At 30.9% G+C, this 15,901-nt stretch overlaps 2 protein-coding genes across 7 annotated transcripts in view; one reads left to right on the top strand and one right to left on the bottom strand.

Annotated features, from left to right (window-relative positions):
* Positions 1-779: 779 nt before the first annotated feature.
* Vps25 (vacuolar protein sorting 25) lies at positions 780-1,639 on the bottom strand. Its single transcript, XM_072531103.1, has one exon. The coding sequence runs from the start codon at positions 1,552-1,554 to the stop codon at positions 1,021-1,023; it is 534 nt and encodes a 177-aa protein (XP_072387204.1). The 5' UTR covers positions 1,555-1,639; the 3' UTR covers positions 780-1,020.
* Positions 1,640-10,115: 8,476 nt separating this feature from the next.
* The window catches only part of LOC140441571 (probable peptidoglycan muropeptide transporter SLC46), a 50,118-nt gene continuing 44,332 nt past the window's right edge, over positions 10,116-15,901 (top strand). For 2 of the 6 annotated variants that reach the window (XM_072532390.1, XM_072532384.1), the window contains exon 1: positions 15,507-15,677. In XM_072532390.1, coding sequence (XP_072388491.1) covers positions 15,668-15,677 — 10 coding nt within the window. In that variant the 5' untranslated portion in view covers positions 15,507-15,667. Of the gene's footprint in view, positions 10,280-10,442; positions 10,634-15,506; positions 15,678-15,901 lie in introns of those variants that run through there. The other 4 variants (XM_072532387.1, XM_072532392.1, XM_072532386.1 and 1 more) reach the window with 4 other exon arrangements.

Below are 15,901 nucleotides of genomic sequence, written 5' to 3'. Positions count from 1 at the left end.
GAAATGGCAATCATAATCAATTTCAATCCAATGTATACACACTAATTTTATCGCATTTATTTTAATACTAGTTTGTTACTAAAGTATTCTAAACCTGCTTTCAATGGATTCTCTGATGAAAAAACGGTTTTTTTTTATTGATTGTGTGCATATTATTATAATTTAAAAAAAAATCCTTTATAATAAGTATAATAATAAAAACCCTATCAGGCTACATCACAGAATGTTTTTGTAATAACTATTCCATCATCAGTGCTATCTGGATGTACATGTTTGAAGCTACTAAATATGTTGGTAAAAACCCTTTAAATGGAGTTTGATTAACTTTGAGTTACATCTTTAACAACTGTGATGTTTAAGTTACAAAAGGAATTAATCAATGGCAATTGATTGGCATACATTGGCACATGGCAATGTATGACTCCACTAGGGTTGCTTGTCGACTTAGACCTTAGACGAAGTGTCTGTGTAGACTAGTTGATAGACTACTGACACATACTTTAAAAACTCACACAAAGACTGACACTTAAATTTTGACATGTTTCTCAGTCAAAATTATACCATCATATTAAGAAAAAAATTAGCTTTAATTTGATATAAAAAACATGTACAAGTTTGATTAACTAAGTTATGAATGTAGTAATCCTATAGTGTAATCTTAGGCTAATATTTTCTTTTAACTTTTCTCAACAAAACCTGATTTGTCAATGAAGATGTCAATTAACAATACTAAATAATTTTGGTAATTAGAGGTACCTAGGGAAATATCATATCCCACACACTTTTACAAATACTTTTTATTTAATAATAAAGAATATAAAATAAAATTATGAAACATTTCACCTATGTATCTATAACATTAGTGGATGAACATTGAATTAAAAAACATAGGTAGTTCACACTATATATAATAAAATATTTTTTTATAGTAAAATCATAAATGCCCATTAGTTGATCAGGTGTGGCACAGATAATTTGGAATTTATCACTTGGATCTCACGAAATGCACTATATGAATAGTTAGAAAAATTTTGCTCCTTGTATATCATCTTCTAGTATAAGTTCACATTTTCTTTCATTTTCCAGAGCCCTCAAAACTTTAATAAGTACCTCTTGATTCATTCCAAAAAATATTGCATCTGAAACATCCTCTCCTTGTGTGAGTTCAAATAGTGTAACCACTGTATTTTGCATACCTCTTTCACAAATAGAATCATATATAATGCTAGCCCATTCCTCTAGGGTATGCCAATAGATTTCCCACCGGTTTTTATTTTTATCTACCGGAGATGCATGGCCACTTTTTTGTAATTCGCTTAGTATAGAGATTATAACCGTTTGGTCTAATTTTCTGTTTATTAATGAATTATTAAATAAAGGTGACTGGTTTGTATCTCTTACATCTAGGGTGTATGTTTTGGTTTGCTCGCAAAAGTTTAAAATTAATGATTTCCATGCATCTACTTGTTTTGCTCTTGTTTCAGGATGTGGTTGTAATGTGAAAAACGGTGGAAAATTGTATTGCCATGGCCATTCAATATCTACTTCTGGCATTTTGTTTTTACTAATTTTTTATTAAATTATTCAACATCTGTCAATTACAATTTACAATATACATTAAACTATGACAGACGTCACATGTCCCGTCACTGATCATGACAGCTGACGGTCAGTATCGTGGCTGACAGCCAACTTTCGCATTCGGGTTATGTTACCAACGAATATTATTATGCGAATATAGATGCGTCTGTTATTATATTCATTGCTATACAGTTCAAATAAATTTTTAAATTTCTTCCGATTCACTGCAGTATCACCACTCACTGACATGGTCTTCGGTGATTTTAGTATCTCCATTTTGATTAATTTTTACTAAGACTTAAAAAAATGTTTATTTTGTACCTCTTTCTGGCTTAGTAGACTTTATCAGATGATGCTTACTTTATCTGTCTCTTCCAAAAGCTGTCATGAGTCATGAGCTGGCGATCCTCATGCAACTCACCTTACACTAAAGCGTAGTGTGCATAGGAGCATAGGCCTATGACCAGAGATATGAGGACCCTTAAGCTAGCGGGGACACATGAGCGGAATCCAATTTAACCTACGTAATATTTTTTCACCCATTTTTCACTAATTTATTACCACCCTAATAATTTTTCACCACCAAACCAACCTTAAGGGGAGCGATTCTGCTGGCTTAAGATTCAAGCTAGCAGAATTCAAAAAAGAAACTTTTTGTTGATGGCATATTTTTTCACCCATTTTTCACTAATTTATTACCACCCTAATAATTTTTCACCACCAAACCACCCTTAATGGGAGCGATTCTGCTGGCTTAAGGTTCAAGCTAGCAGAATAATAAAATAAAAAATCTTTTTGTTGATGGCATATTTTTTCACCAATTTTTCACTAATTTATTACCACCCTAATAATTTTTCACCATCAAACCCCCCTTAATGGGAGCGATTCTGCTGGCTTAAGGTTCAAGCTAGCAGAATTCAAAAAAAAAACTTTTTGTTGATGACATATTTTTTCACCCATTTTTCACTAATTTATTACCACTCTAATAATTTTTCACCACCAAACCAACCTTAAGGGGAGCGATTCTGCTGGCTTAAGGTTCAAGCTAGCAGAATTCAAAAAAAAAACTTTTTGTTGATGGCATATTTTTTCACCAATTTTTCACTAATTTATTACCACCCTAATAATTTTTCACCACCAAACCCCCCTTAATGGGAGCGATTCTGCTGGCTTAAGGTTCAAGCTAGCAGAATTCAAAAAAAAACTTTTTGTTGATGACATATTTTTTCACCCATTTTTCACTAATTTATTACCACCCTAATAATTTTTCACCACCAAACCACCCTTAATGGGAGCGGTTCTTCTGGCTGAAGGTTCAAGATGGCAGAATTAAAAAAAAAACTTTTTGATGATGTCATATTTTTTCACCCATTTTTCACTAATTTATTACCACCCTAATATTGTTTCACCATTATACCACCCTTAAGGGGAGCCATTCTGCTGGCTTGCGGTTCAAGCTAGCAGAATTAAAAAAACATATTTATAATATACCACAGTGTTTTGCTAGGTTTTTACTCCTAGTAATTTTTCACCCCTTAACTACCCCTCGTGAAAAGTCAATAATTGTGTTAGATTAAAATTTAAGGAGAAATTTTTTTTTCAAATTTACTGTCCAGTACTTATAACTAAAATAAAAAAATGTTTTGTTAAGTTTATACTAAACTTTGACCAACCTGATAATTTTGCTCCCATAAACCTATTCGAAAACTTTCCTACTAGCTGAATATTGAAGTTTTTACTAATTTATTACCACCCTAGTAATTTTTCACACCTACACTACCCCTTGTGATAAGTCAATAATTCTGTTAGGTTAAAATTTAACGTGAAAAAAATCTTTTTTTACAATTTTACTATCCTCTACTTATAACTGACATAAAAAAGTATTTTTACCCTGATAAGTTTCCATCTCTAAACCAATCTTATTTGGAAACGTTCCTGCTAGCTTAATATTCGAGCCAGCGTAATTAAAAAAAATTATTTATGATATACCACAGAGTTTTTACGTTTTAAGTTTTTACGAATTTATTACCAACTTAGTAATTTTTTATCCCTCGACTAACCCTTAGTGGAAGTGAATAGTTCTGCTACGTTTAAATTAAAGAAGTTTTGTTTTATAATTTTACTAAATACTATTTGTAAATAAAATAAGAAACTCTCTGGTTAGTTTTTACTAAATGTTAACCAACTTCACCAATTCCACCATCTACACATTTACGCTGGTTGAATGCAAAGCAAATCTTTTCGGAAATATGAGATACTACAGTATTATGCTAGATTTGTACTAATACATTACCATCCTAGTAATTTTTCACCCTTCAACTACCCTCTATGAGGAGTCAATAATTCTACTACGTTAAAATTTAAGGTGATAAAAAATTTTTATAATTTTTAGCTATTTAGCTTATTTAGCTATTTTTATAATTTTACTGTATTCTACTTGTAACTGAAAATATAAATTGCTTGCCTGGTTTTTACTAAATTTGATCCACCCTTATAATTTTTGACCCCCTAAGCCTCAGTTAATGGGAAACATTCAACAAGATACACATTGACGCTAGGTGAATAAAATATCTTTTTGAAAACACAAGAGTGCTCTGCTAGAATTTTACTATATTTTTACCAGCCTAGTCATGTTTTTCTCAACTACCCTAATTGAAAAACATTTTCAAATGTTATTCTATACTAACTAATATTTATTTTTTCAATGTTTAAATATTAAAAATATGAAAACACACATTCCAAAAACTATAAATTTTACCTGTTTTAAAAAATTGACTCTGATTCGAGTCGTATTACATGGCTAAGCGAAATCGAATCGTTAGTCCCTTTTATAAATATAAAATAACTGAAATCAAGTTGAGTTTTAGTAAATACAATGGAATTTTTATATTTCACAGAATAAATTACCAGGTAAGAAATATTCAAATTGAAATAATTTTATTACGTCTATTACCTTATTTATCTGATTGTAAAGGAGGGTCGTCGGGACCATACACACCTATTGTTAAAAGATTTGTATTCATTAGGTATATGAAAATTTGAAAAATAATTTAGGTATTTAATATTTTAATATTATTTAAATAAGAAGAGTATTAACGATTGGTCAAAACATAATTTTAAGATTAGGTGTATAACATAAAGAATTTATATTGGAAAACATTTTAGGATATAAATATTTTAAGCAGGTATATTCAAATGAGACCGAAATTACCGGTTGGTCAGAACAGCTGATATAGATTATTTGCGTGGTAAAATAAATTTATATTAGCAGCATTTTAAAAATTTAAAGATATTTGTATTGTAATTCTTCGTCGATTTTTCATTCATTGTTAGTTGAATATAGGTAAAAATTAAAGGTTATTACAAAAAAATATTAACTTATTTATTTTGGTTATGGAAATGTTTGAAAGAATCGCCCACGGAGAGATCTGGTTTCTCGGCACAATCCACACACTCATAAATTGGGTTTTTTCTTATTTTTAGGATAGGATATACTCTGCATCTTTTCGTTTTCGTTTCGCGTTTGTCCGATTTATTAGCAATTATTTATAGGTAAATGTTCGCGTGCGATATTCCGTCTTTCTTTGCTTTTTTATAAATTAATTTACGAATTAATTCTAACCTTGATATCGTCTTTTATGTCTTTTGTTTAGTATATTGTTTAAAACTAAGTCTAACTTTCCACGGTACCATCGATTCATCTAGCGATAATTCTTTTACTGGATAACGCAGAGCAGTCATTTTATTAATAAAAAGTCTATAACTGTTCTTATTCTATAAAACCGATCTTCAGGAATAACATTCGGTCCCATTGGATTATGGATGAACATTAAGCACCTTAAAATTATAAGAAAAAGATCTCTTCCGAAGTTCTACAAAAAAGATTTTAAGTTGAATAGTGGATCTGTTTTCCAATAACCCTCCAATCTTGAAATCCGTATGTGTCAGTGTGGAAGATAATTCCCATAAATACTAGAAATTCAAATAAGGAAAGTAGTTTACATCTTTAAATGCTAGAATTTACACAAACACCAACTTCACCAACTTTTTTATATGCTAAACATTGCAATATTGTTGTTTTGTACATTGCCTATTTTTTAACAAAATTTTACTACTTAAAAAGGGATCATTCCCGTGAGTTGGCTGTATATCATATAGTTAAAAAACTCATTTAACATTGAACATTGAAGTAAAACACTGTTGTGATTGGTATATTTAATTAAATTTTAAAAATCCTAAAGGATTAAGTTCAAAACGTTTTCGGACGTATCAGTCCATCTTCAGTGAAATTTGTAGTAGTCTTAGTAAGTAATTAATAAGTAATAGGTAAGTAGTAATTTTTAATTAAATATACCAGTTATTACAACAGAAGTGTTTTTCACACACACACACACACACACACACACACTCGCAAATTTATTTAATTTCTGTTAAAGGGGTAATAAGGGGAGAAAAATTACTAAAGTCGTAATAAATTCGTAAAAACCTAGCAGAACACTGTGGTATATCATAAATATTTTTTTTTCTGCTAGCTTGAACCTTAAGCCAGCAGAATCGCTCCCCTTAAGGGTGGTTTGATGGTGAAAAATTATTAGGGTGGTAATAAATTAATGAAAAACTGGTGAAAAAATATGCCATCAACAAAAAATTATTTTTTTGAATTCTGCTAGCTTAAACCTTAAGCCAGCAGAATCGCTCCCATTAAGGATGGTTTGGTGGTGAAAAATTATTAGGGTGGTAATAAATTAGTGAAAAATTAGTGAAAAAATATGCCATCAACAAAAAGTTTTTTTTCTGAATTCTGCTAGCTTAAACCTTAAGCCAGCAGAATCGCTCCCATTAAGGGTGGTTTGGTGGTGAAAAATTATTAGGGTGGTAATAAATTAGTGAAAAATTGGTGAAAAAATATGCCATCAACATAAAGTTTTTTTTTGAATTCTGCTAGCTTGAACCTTAAGCCAGCAGAATCGCTCCCATTAAGGTTGGTTTGGTGGTGAAAAATTATTAGGGTGGTAATAAATTAGTGAAAAATTGGTGAAAAAATATTACGTAGGTTAAATTTAATTCCGCTCATGTGTCCCCGCTAGCTTAAGGGACCTAGAGATATGTAAGAGAGGAAGAGAGCCTTCTATGACGTATAATAACGTACTAAACTTGATGATTGTGATGATATACAGTCCATCTAATTTACTTACCTTTGCACGTCATTATCATTGACATAGATCGAAGTTGACATAGTTGCCAAAGTATAAAAAAATCCTGAATCCATTTTAACTAAAAAAGTCACATAATTATTTCAAAAGTGGATTAAACAACAAAACAAATTAATATTTAATGTAAATAAATAGAAACAAAACAAGAGTTAAAAAATAATCTTGTTAAAAACAGTTTGAGCCGCTTGTATGCGTCGTATAAAGATGTAAAATGGAATACATAGATATTTATTTTATTTTTGTAAAATAAAAAGTGTCAACACCGCAACTCTCAAATAAGTGTTACCAATTTAGGCCAAAATATCACCTTTGTTCGATTACAGTTACAGTGTGTTCCGAACAAATGTTCTTCATAAAAACGCTTTATAATGCATTTATACAAATTAAATGAAACATATTATTGTGTATTTCTTTAAGTTAACATTAATAGAAATCTTTAAATATTATTTCTACTCGTATATAATAAAATATGTCTAGTGGCTGTAATGCCAGTGCACTCGGCAAAGTGATTCTAAAAAAGAACACACCTACCGCCTAAATATTTCGTGTTGGTATCATGCATCGAGCAAAAAGACAAAAGAGGGAATGTAAAGGTAGTGGGGGCAAAAATATTGTTAGACAGGAAGTGCCATCTTGAGAGGCCACATTAAACAAGGAAAGAGAGACTCTTTCCTTGTTTAAGAAATCAAATTTAGTTGGGTTATGTTATGGCTGATGTTATTGTTTGTCCCAACTGTCACATGAACGATTATTTGTATTTTCTATTGAAGTTTTTTAACAATTGTTTCACATTTTAGACCATTATTGTTATTATTTAATTAAAATTTTATTGTGTTCTAGTGTTAAAAAAAGTATTTTAAGTGTATTATGTATTAATATTATGTAATATTAATATTATGTAATATAACAAATAAATAGATAAATTAGAACCCCTACACCACTGTATGATTATTGTAAAGTGTCATGAAATTTAAATTTGGCGCATTTGCATTTCCGGATATGTCCGCCATCAGAAGCCACTTTTTTGGTCTCCTTTTCATAACGATTAGATTCCCTCTTTTGTCTTTTTGCTCGATGGTATCATGTGACCTCACGTGTTATGACGCGGATGACGTGCAACGGTATGTAAATTAGATGAAGTATAGGTATATTTTAAAAATGACTTACCTGAAAAGTAAGGTTTGGCTTTTCGAACTTTCGTGAACACAATCAGAACACTTTAGCTACATTTTACTAAAATATTAAATAGGGGAGCAAATCTATGTAGGGGAGGACGGGGAGGGTTTGGACACCGGGAGCCACTAGAGCAAGCTTAAACGATTGCCACGATAGATTAGTGAATGAATTCAGTGTTGACTGTGTCATTATTGGTGCCGGTACGTTTTTGCGCGATGTAAGTATAAATATCATATTTTCGTAGTTCTTATGTAGAGTTTTATCCATAAATGACCACAAAAGTCTTTGCTGGTCGTTAAAATTTCTTGATGTTATTATTTATTTAGCAGGTAACCGTGTACATAAGATTTGTTTTACGTGTGTTGTGTTAATTAATATATCTAAAATTTGTCTAGAGGTTTATGCTGTTCATACCGACCCCATACAAAGTTAAAGTTTTTTAATGGTGACAATTTCATTTTATTTTTCAGAAATATGGCTTGAACTTATAAAAGACAAACAAACAGAACTTTTAACTCTGGGAACATGAAACTAACAGTTATGGAAGTCCTTACTGGAAACTTATGTTTACGTAAAAGTGCTTAAGAATACTTACGGTGTTACAAAATCAGCTCTTGGTAATTATGGTATTGCAGCCAGACAGAAAGGATTTGAGAAAGGCGACAAGAAGGTTAGCCTTTGAGTATGCTAGTAAAAACAATATCACCAGTTTGGCTTGGATATCTAGCTTCAATCCAACCACCGTTAAAGAATTTCAAGATAACCTCCATGAAACTTGCGTAACTACGATTCAAAAGGTTCAGATAAATATAAGCGCTAAAGGACGGCATCAGGTGGGCCAAATTACTTCCAGGGAATGAGGAAAATTATTTACACAAGTCAATATTATCGCTGCTAGTGGTAATTCTCTTCCATCGGCATGGGTATTGCCGAGACAAAGGTTTGATCCATTAAGAATGATGCGATTCTCTTTAAATGGGAGCATTGGATTTAGTTCATCTAGCAGGATGAACGACAGATAATTTTATTAAATTTTTAAGACACATTGTTCGTCACATTGATTATTCCAGAGAAGCTTTTAATAATGAACAATCATCAGTCACAATTGTTTATGGAAGGCATAGATTATTCAAGAGATAATGGAATAATCATATTGACTTTACCACCTCATACATCTAATAGGTCAATAGGTCTGTTTTAGTACCGTTTAAATCATTTTTTAATCAGGGTATGACGCTTGGTTGGACGTCCTGGACAGACTTTAACTATTTACGATTTACCAACAATTGGTGCCAAGGCTTGGGTCCAAGCCGTAATACCATACAACAATAAATCTGGTTTTAAATGTACAGTCATATGGTTATTTGATAGAAATATATATATATATATATATATATATATATATATATATATATATATATATATATATATATACAGAGACAGATTTTTCATGCTACGTTACAGATAGGTCTGAACCCATACCAAGTGAATATAATCTAGAAACTTAATGAGTTTTGAAATGGAAATTTTATAGCAAGCAGTCAATGGAAGTAATAAATTTTATTGATCTCGCAAGAATCGTAAAAAATGGCAAAAATTGCGCAACGTTTATTTATTTAAAAGATTTTAATAAAACGAATTTTGATTTTTGTCGATAGGACACTCTGATCAAAAGATATCAAATTTTTACCGTCGAGTTGATACAAATTTTATTTAAAATTGATTTCGCGCGCGTACCTGACATGTAAACTCACCGATCGCTTCAAACATCGTTTCTAAGAGAACGGTACATTTTACAGAAAAATACTAATAAACATTTTTATTCAAAATTATCTCAGCTACAATTTTTATTTGAAAGATTTTTCTTACGGCGTACAGATCAAATTTTTTGACCCACCACCTAAGAGGGAGGTTTTAAGGCAAAGCCTTGGGGTACAATTGGTAAACTTTTTTGCATCTTTTTTGAGGTCCCAAATTCATATTCTCAGGAAAATTCAGCTTGTTCGTATGATTTTTAGAGGTCGGATCTCTGACGACTGGACTATTATTATTACTAAAAAATGGAATTAGACACAACGTAATGATATTTCAAATATGCACACTACCACTATCCGGACCGGACTAAGTTACTCACTGACTTGTTGCTTGTAGTTGCTTGCTTTTTGTTGGCCAGCCAACTGATTAAGAATGATGTCTTATTTTGTGGTATAACAATCCATGTTATTTAGTTATTATATCATTAAGACTAACAACATACACTAAAATGAAAATATAAAATTTTAAAGAAACAAGCGTAAGGTGCCATCTAGGTAAGAATTTCCAAACAAATATATTAAAATGATCAATGAATTATTAAACTTAGTTGGAAGTAGTTCTCTAATTGTTATGAAATTTACTGATATTTATTATTGAGAGAGGATAGATATTCTTTGTCTACTATGTATAAACATTCAACTATTTGTGTATTATGATAGATAATTAGTCATGCCAGATATAACAAATCGAACTGTGGTTTTTTAATTACGAAGTTATAGCATATAGTAAAAGTATCGTCAAAAATAGTTTAGTGAATAATATTTTACAAATTATATTAAATTATACAGTAATGTTATTAACTAATATTTTTATAAGACATATATATTAATGCTAACATTATGAAAAAGGTAAGAACATTTAAGTTTTAGTTGTCATTTATTATTAATTTTTGTTTTCATCAATTATTTACCGTTTTATCAGTTTTCATTCGAATTAATTAACAGGTAGTTAGGTCCGTTATAATTACAATTGTTAAATTAATAGAAATAATATTTACAATTTTAGTTTTTCGGATTATTTTTTGCACACGAAGTATAAGAAAAAATTATATCATATCTGTGCTAACATAACTTTCGAATAAAAACCAAAGATCGTTGATTTCAGACGAGATTTTGGACAATAACATTTTTTAATTTTTGAAGAGATATAGATGTTAAATTTTTATTTTCACCAACAGCTTGTAAGGTTCACTGCTGAACATAGGCCTCCCTTAGTTGTCTCCAGTACTCACGATTTTGTGCCGTGCAAATCCAGTTTATTGTAACTCTCTTTATAACATCCGTTTACTATGTCGAAAGTCTACCTTTATCTTTGTATAATTGAAGTCTTCTTCTCGTAGTATTACAACCCTGGGTGGGTCTTCGCTGACTACACAACTTGCTTCCGTCTCACACAGTCGTCCAGGTGTTTCTTTGTTTTCTGTTGATTCTTATTGAATCATGTTTCATTTTTTCTGTCTTTTCCATAGTTTTTCTTGGCATTCTTTACCAAACCATTTTATCAAACGAGTCCTCTTCCTGTTTTTTTTTATTATTAGTTCTGGCGTCTCTGTAACTTTCCACAGCCTTTGGTCATCATCGCTCTGGTCTACTATATTTAGCTGCTTCATTTCCTGTACGTCAATTTTCTCAGTTTTCTTCATTTTACAGTTTTTCGATGTTCCATTGTTTCAATGCTTCGATCGTTGTTTTTGTGACGATATTCCCAACCCAATTTTTGCTCCGATTAGGTAATGGTCTGTTTTTCCATTTACTCCCCTGAAACTTCTAATATCCAGATACTTCCATATCTAGCATCAACAACTAGGTACATGGTCAATTTGGTTCCTTGGAGTTGTCGTTGTCGGAGAGACCCAATCCTGTTTATGAATGTTTTTATATTGGAACATAGTAGATTTTTCATGCATATTGTTAGCCGATACCAGCTTTACCAGCCTTTGCTCAGTTTTCGATTAAAATCTTTACAGCTTAGTTGCATGTCTTGCTAGGGATTCCGGATAATATACCACTTCGATTTATCGGCAAACAAGATACTATTTTCTACTATATCATATCTTGCAACGCAAGATGGCCTATTAAAATTTACTAAAACAGCAGCTAAGGTGAATAAAACAGTATACACAAGAAAACAAAAAATATTGTATGTATAGAAAAACGGAAAAATAAACTATTTTTATATAAAAATCTATTAAGTAAAATTATCCACAATATTATCAAAGAAATTATTTACATAATCACGGATCAAGTTTCTATTTATTAACGTAGTTACCTACGTAATTTAGTTGGTAATCTCGGAAAAACAATATTCTAATTCTGCCGTAGTTATTGGAGTTCTAATAATCACTTTTTAATAATAGTAATTTATTATTTTTAATATTTGCTATATAGTAATATTTCGCAAATATTGCTTACTAAATTAAAAGATAGTAAATTCAGAGCACCGATGATTTTCTTTATATCATTTCTCAAGTTATCGTTTGCTTTGTCTTTATCCATATTTTAAATCGACTTCCCTTGTTAGATTTCTCTATAAGTTTTTAACTTGGGTTATACCAGTATCAATTCCCTTGGATAGGTATGTTCTGCCTAAATGTCTCCTATCAGATCTTCTTTGTTGTTTCTCTCTTATTCTCGTCAACTTATAACTCGTAGGTAAAAGAAATAATAAATTAGACTTACAATCAATTTAATTTAACTAATCAGACGACCGGTTTCGCTTTCTACAATATGCAAAGCATCTTCAGGTCACGATACAAAGTTAAATAAATGCTGAAAACAATAAACCCATATTAGGGTGTTGTCTAATAAAGATAAAACAAAGATAGGTGATATAAATGATATAAATTACAGTAATTATGCCAATATTACATGTCTGTGGTTTTTCAAAATGAATAAAATGTTTAAACAGACAAGGTAAGACCCACAAATTGGTAAATTAGTCAATTAAACTGTAATTAATTAATAAATAAACAAATAAATAAAACATTACTTACATGCCGGTACTCTATTAATTGATGGTTGAAAGAACATGGTTCAAACTATCTTGTATTGTTGATTGGAGAACTCAAGTCAACTATTGTAATTGTTTAACAGTAAACGGGGAAGTTCTTGAGGAGACAGATTTTTTCCAATGAAGTAGAGATAGGTAAATGAAATTGTTTGTTTGATGAAAGTAATGTTTTATACCATTAAGTTCTTTAAAGTTATTTATATTTATTCTGGAGATATATTGATGAAATGTGTGTTATTTATTGAGATTTTTATTTTTGTTTTGGAAGGTGACAGTTGTGAGACAATGAATAAGAATAGATGTACAAATTGTGTGGGTGTGCAATTATATCAGCTTGTAATTATCAAATTTCTTTGATAAAGTTATGTTGCAATATATGACAAATGGTTGTAAAGTCCAATATATAAAGTTCTTCTTCTTCTTAAAGTGCCTATCCGTTCCGGACGTTGGCGATCATCACGGCTATCTTCACTTTGCTTATTGCAGCGCGGAACAGTTCAGTGGTAGTCGTGTTATACCACTTTCGCAAATTTTGAAGCCAGGAAATGCGTCTTCTTCCCGGTCCTCTCTTACCATTTACTTTCCCTTGGAGAATCAGCTGGAGAAGGCCGTAACGTTCTTGATTTCTCATTACATGACCTAGATATTCCAACTTTTTAGTTTTGACGGTCATGAGAATTTCACTTTCTTTCCCTATTCTACGCAGGACCTCCACATTAGTAACTCTGTCAACCCAGGATATACGTAAGATGCGCCTATAACACCACATTTAGAAAGCTTCGAGCCGATTCATAGATGCAACAGTCAGTGTCCATGCTTCCATTCCGTAGAGCAGAACTGTGAATATGTAGCAGTTCAATAGACGGCATTTTGTTTTTAATGATATGTCTCGACTGTTGAAAATAGTTCTCATTCTAACGAATGCTGCTTTTGCTTTTATTATTCGCTGTTTAATTTCGGTTGAGTGATCCCATTGGCTATTTAAATTGGTGCCTAGATATGTATATTGCTCGACTCTTTCGATATTCTGTTGGTTGATTGTAAGTTGAGCGTTTAGTATTGGTTTTTACTAATTGTCATAAATTTGGTTTTCTTTATGTTAAGAGCTAGTCCGTATCTGTTGCTGACTTCTGTTATGCGATTTGTTAATATCTGTAAGTCATTCAGATTATCGGCAAAAACTATAGTGTCATCTGCATATCTAATGTTATTCAACCATTCACCGTTTATTAGTATTCCTTTCGCACAACCGTCTAAAGCTTCCTTAAATACCCATTCAGAATAAATATTGAACAACAATGGAGACAAAATACAGCCCTGTCGTACTCCACGTTCTATTGCAATTTTATCAGTTAACTGGTCTTCTATTTTGATTTTGGCCGTTTGATTGTAGTAAATGTTTCTGATAATTCTAAGATCTTTGTTGTCAATTCCAATTTCTTGCATTAGAGTCATTAATTTGTCATGTTTTACTCTGTCAAATGTCTTCTGGTAATCTATAAAGCATACGTATATATCACAATTCACATCCCTGCATCTCTGAAATAGCACCTGTACAGCAAAAAGGGCCTCCCGTGTTCCCAGAGCATCACGAAATCCGAATTGTGTTCTTGTTAGTTGTTCCTCACATTTTGTATATATTCTTTTGTGGATGACCTTTAGAAATGTTTTAAGTAAATGGCTCATAAGGCTTATAATTCTATAGTCTTCGCACTTTCTCGCATTGGGTTTTTTTGGAAGATTTATAAAAGTTGACACTAACCACTCTTGGGGAACCACGCCCGTATCATATATACTGTTAAATATATTTGTCAACCATTTTATGCCATCATAGTCCATAAGTTTTAAGAATTCTGAGTGAAAATTATCAGGGCCTACTGCTTTACCATCTTTGGTGCTTTTGATGGCATATTTTACTTCTTCGACTGTAAATGGTGGTCCAGATTCGCAATTGGTGTTTGTTGTAATACCAGTGTTACTTCGTATATCTTCAAAAGTTTTTTCCACGTATTTGATCCAAATAATATATATAAAGTTAAAAATTAAAATTGAGACACTTTAAGACACACAGAAAACACACAGAAAACACTTAAAAAGCGGGGGGGGCGAAACAGACATTAAATTTAAAAAGGGGGAGGATTTTAAAAGAACTACATCTCTTACTTGGAGACAATGAGTTTTTTATGTTATATATCAGATTTTAGAGGTAAACTTGACAAATGTATTTTAAAGTGTGACAGTTCTTCTTCTATTTTTAATGCTGTAAGTTAAGCTGTAAGTTAAGTTATCTAGTTTTATGAAATAGGCTGATATTAATAAATGTCTAAAAATTTTAATTTTAGATATCAAAGTTATTTGATGTGTTAATATTGGCATACTTTAACAAACTTTAAATAATTAGATTTCAATGTAACAATATAAATAATTGTAATACATCTTCTATGATAACTAACTCAGGTTAGTCAAAGTTACAGAACAAACTTAAGTGATTATTTGGTAATTAAATTAAATATGTACATTTGTAATCAAAATGTACATAAACAAAATTACAAACTTTCTTTGAAATAATTGTTGATGTGAGTTATCTGTCATGGTGTGTATAAATATTTCAAATATTTATTCCAGTTCTGATATGTTAATATGGAACTTAAATAATAAGCAAATAAACTATTGATAAAATTATTGATAAATTAAAGAAAATTGACTGAATTATTAAGCCTTCAATAGTTAGTTGGTAATTTTAATATCTGACAGTTGGGACCGGAAATTGGTTATACCAACAGGTAAAAAGTTCTCTAGTTAAACCGGTGTAAAGCAAAATTATTCTTATTTCAATTTTTCTGTACCATGAGCAGAAATATCATCACACCGACATGAACAATGGTGAGTTTGTATAATAATTTCTGTAACACTTTAACAATTTCAAATTTATAGCCGTTTATAGTTAAAATATAATATTTCTATTTAAAAATGTTGATTTGCATATTATTAGGAATAACAAAATTCATTTAATTAATACTGCTAGTCTGAACGACTATACAATGTTGTGTTGGGAACAATCAAACCACGTGTTGAATTTGAAATCAAATATTTTGTAAAATGAGTGT

This window comes from Diabrotica undecimpunctata, chromosome 5 (assembly GCF_040954645.1).
Source record: "Diabrotica undecimpunctata isolate CICGRU chromosome 5, icDiaUnde3, whole genome shotgun sequence".
Taxonomy (NCBI): domain Eukaryota; kingdom Metazoa; phylum Arthropoda; class Insecta; order Coleoptera; family Chrysomelidae; genus Diabrotica; species Diabrotica undecimpunctata.
Note: the sequence above shows the minus strand (reverse complement) of the source record. Positions and strands in the feature narration are given on the sequence as shown.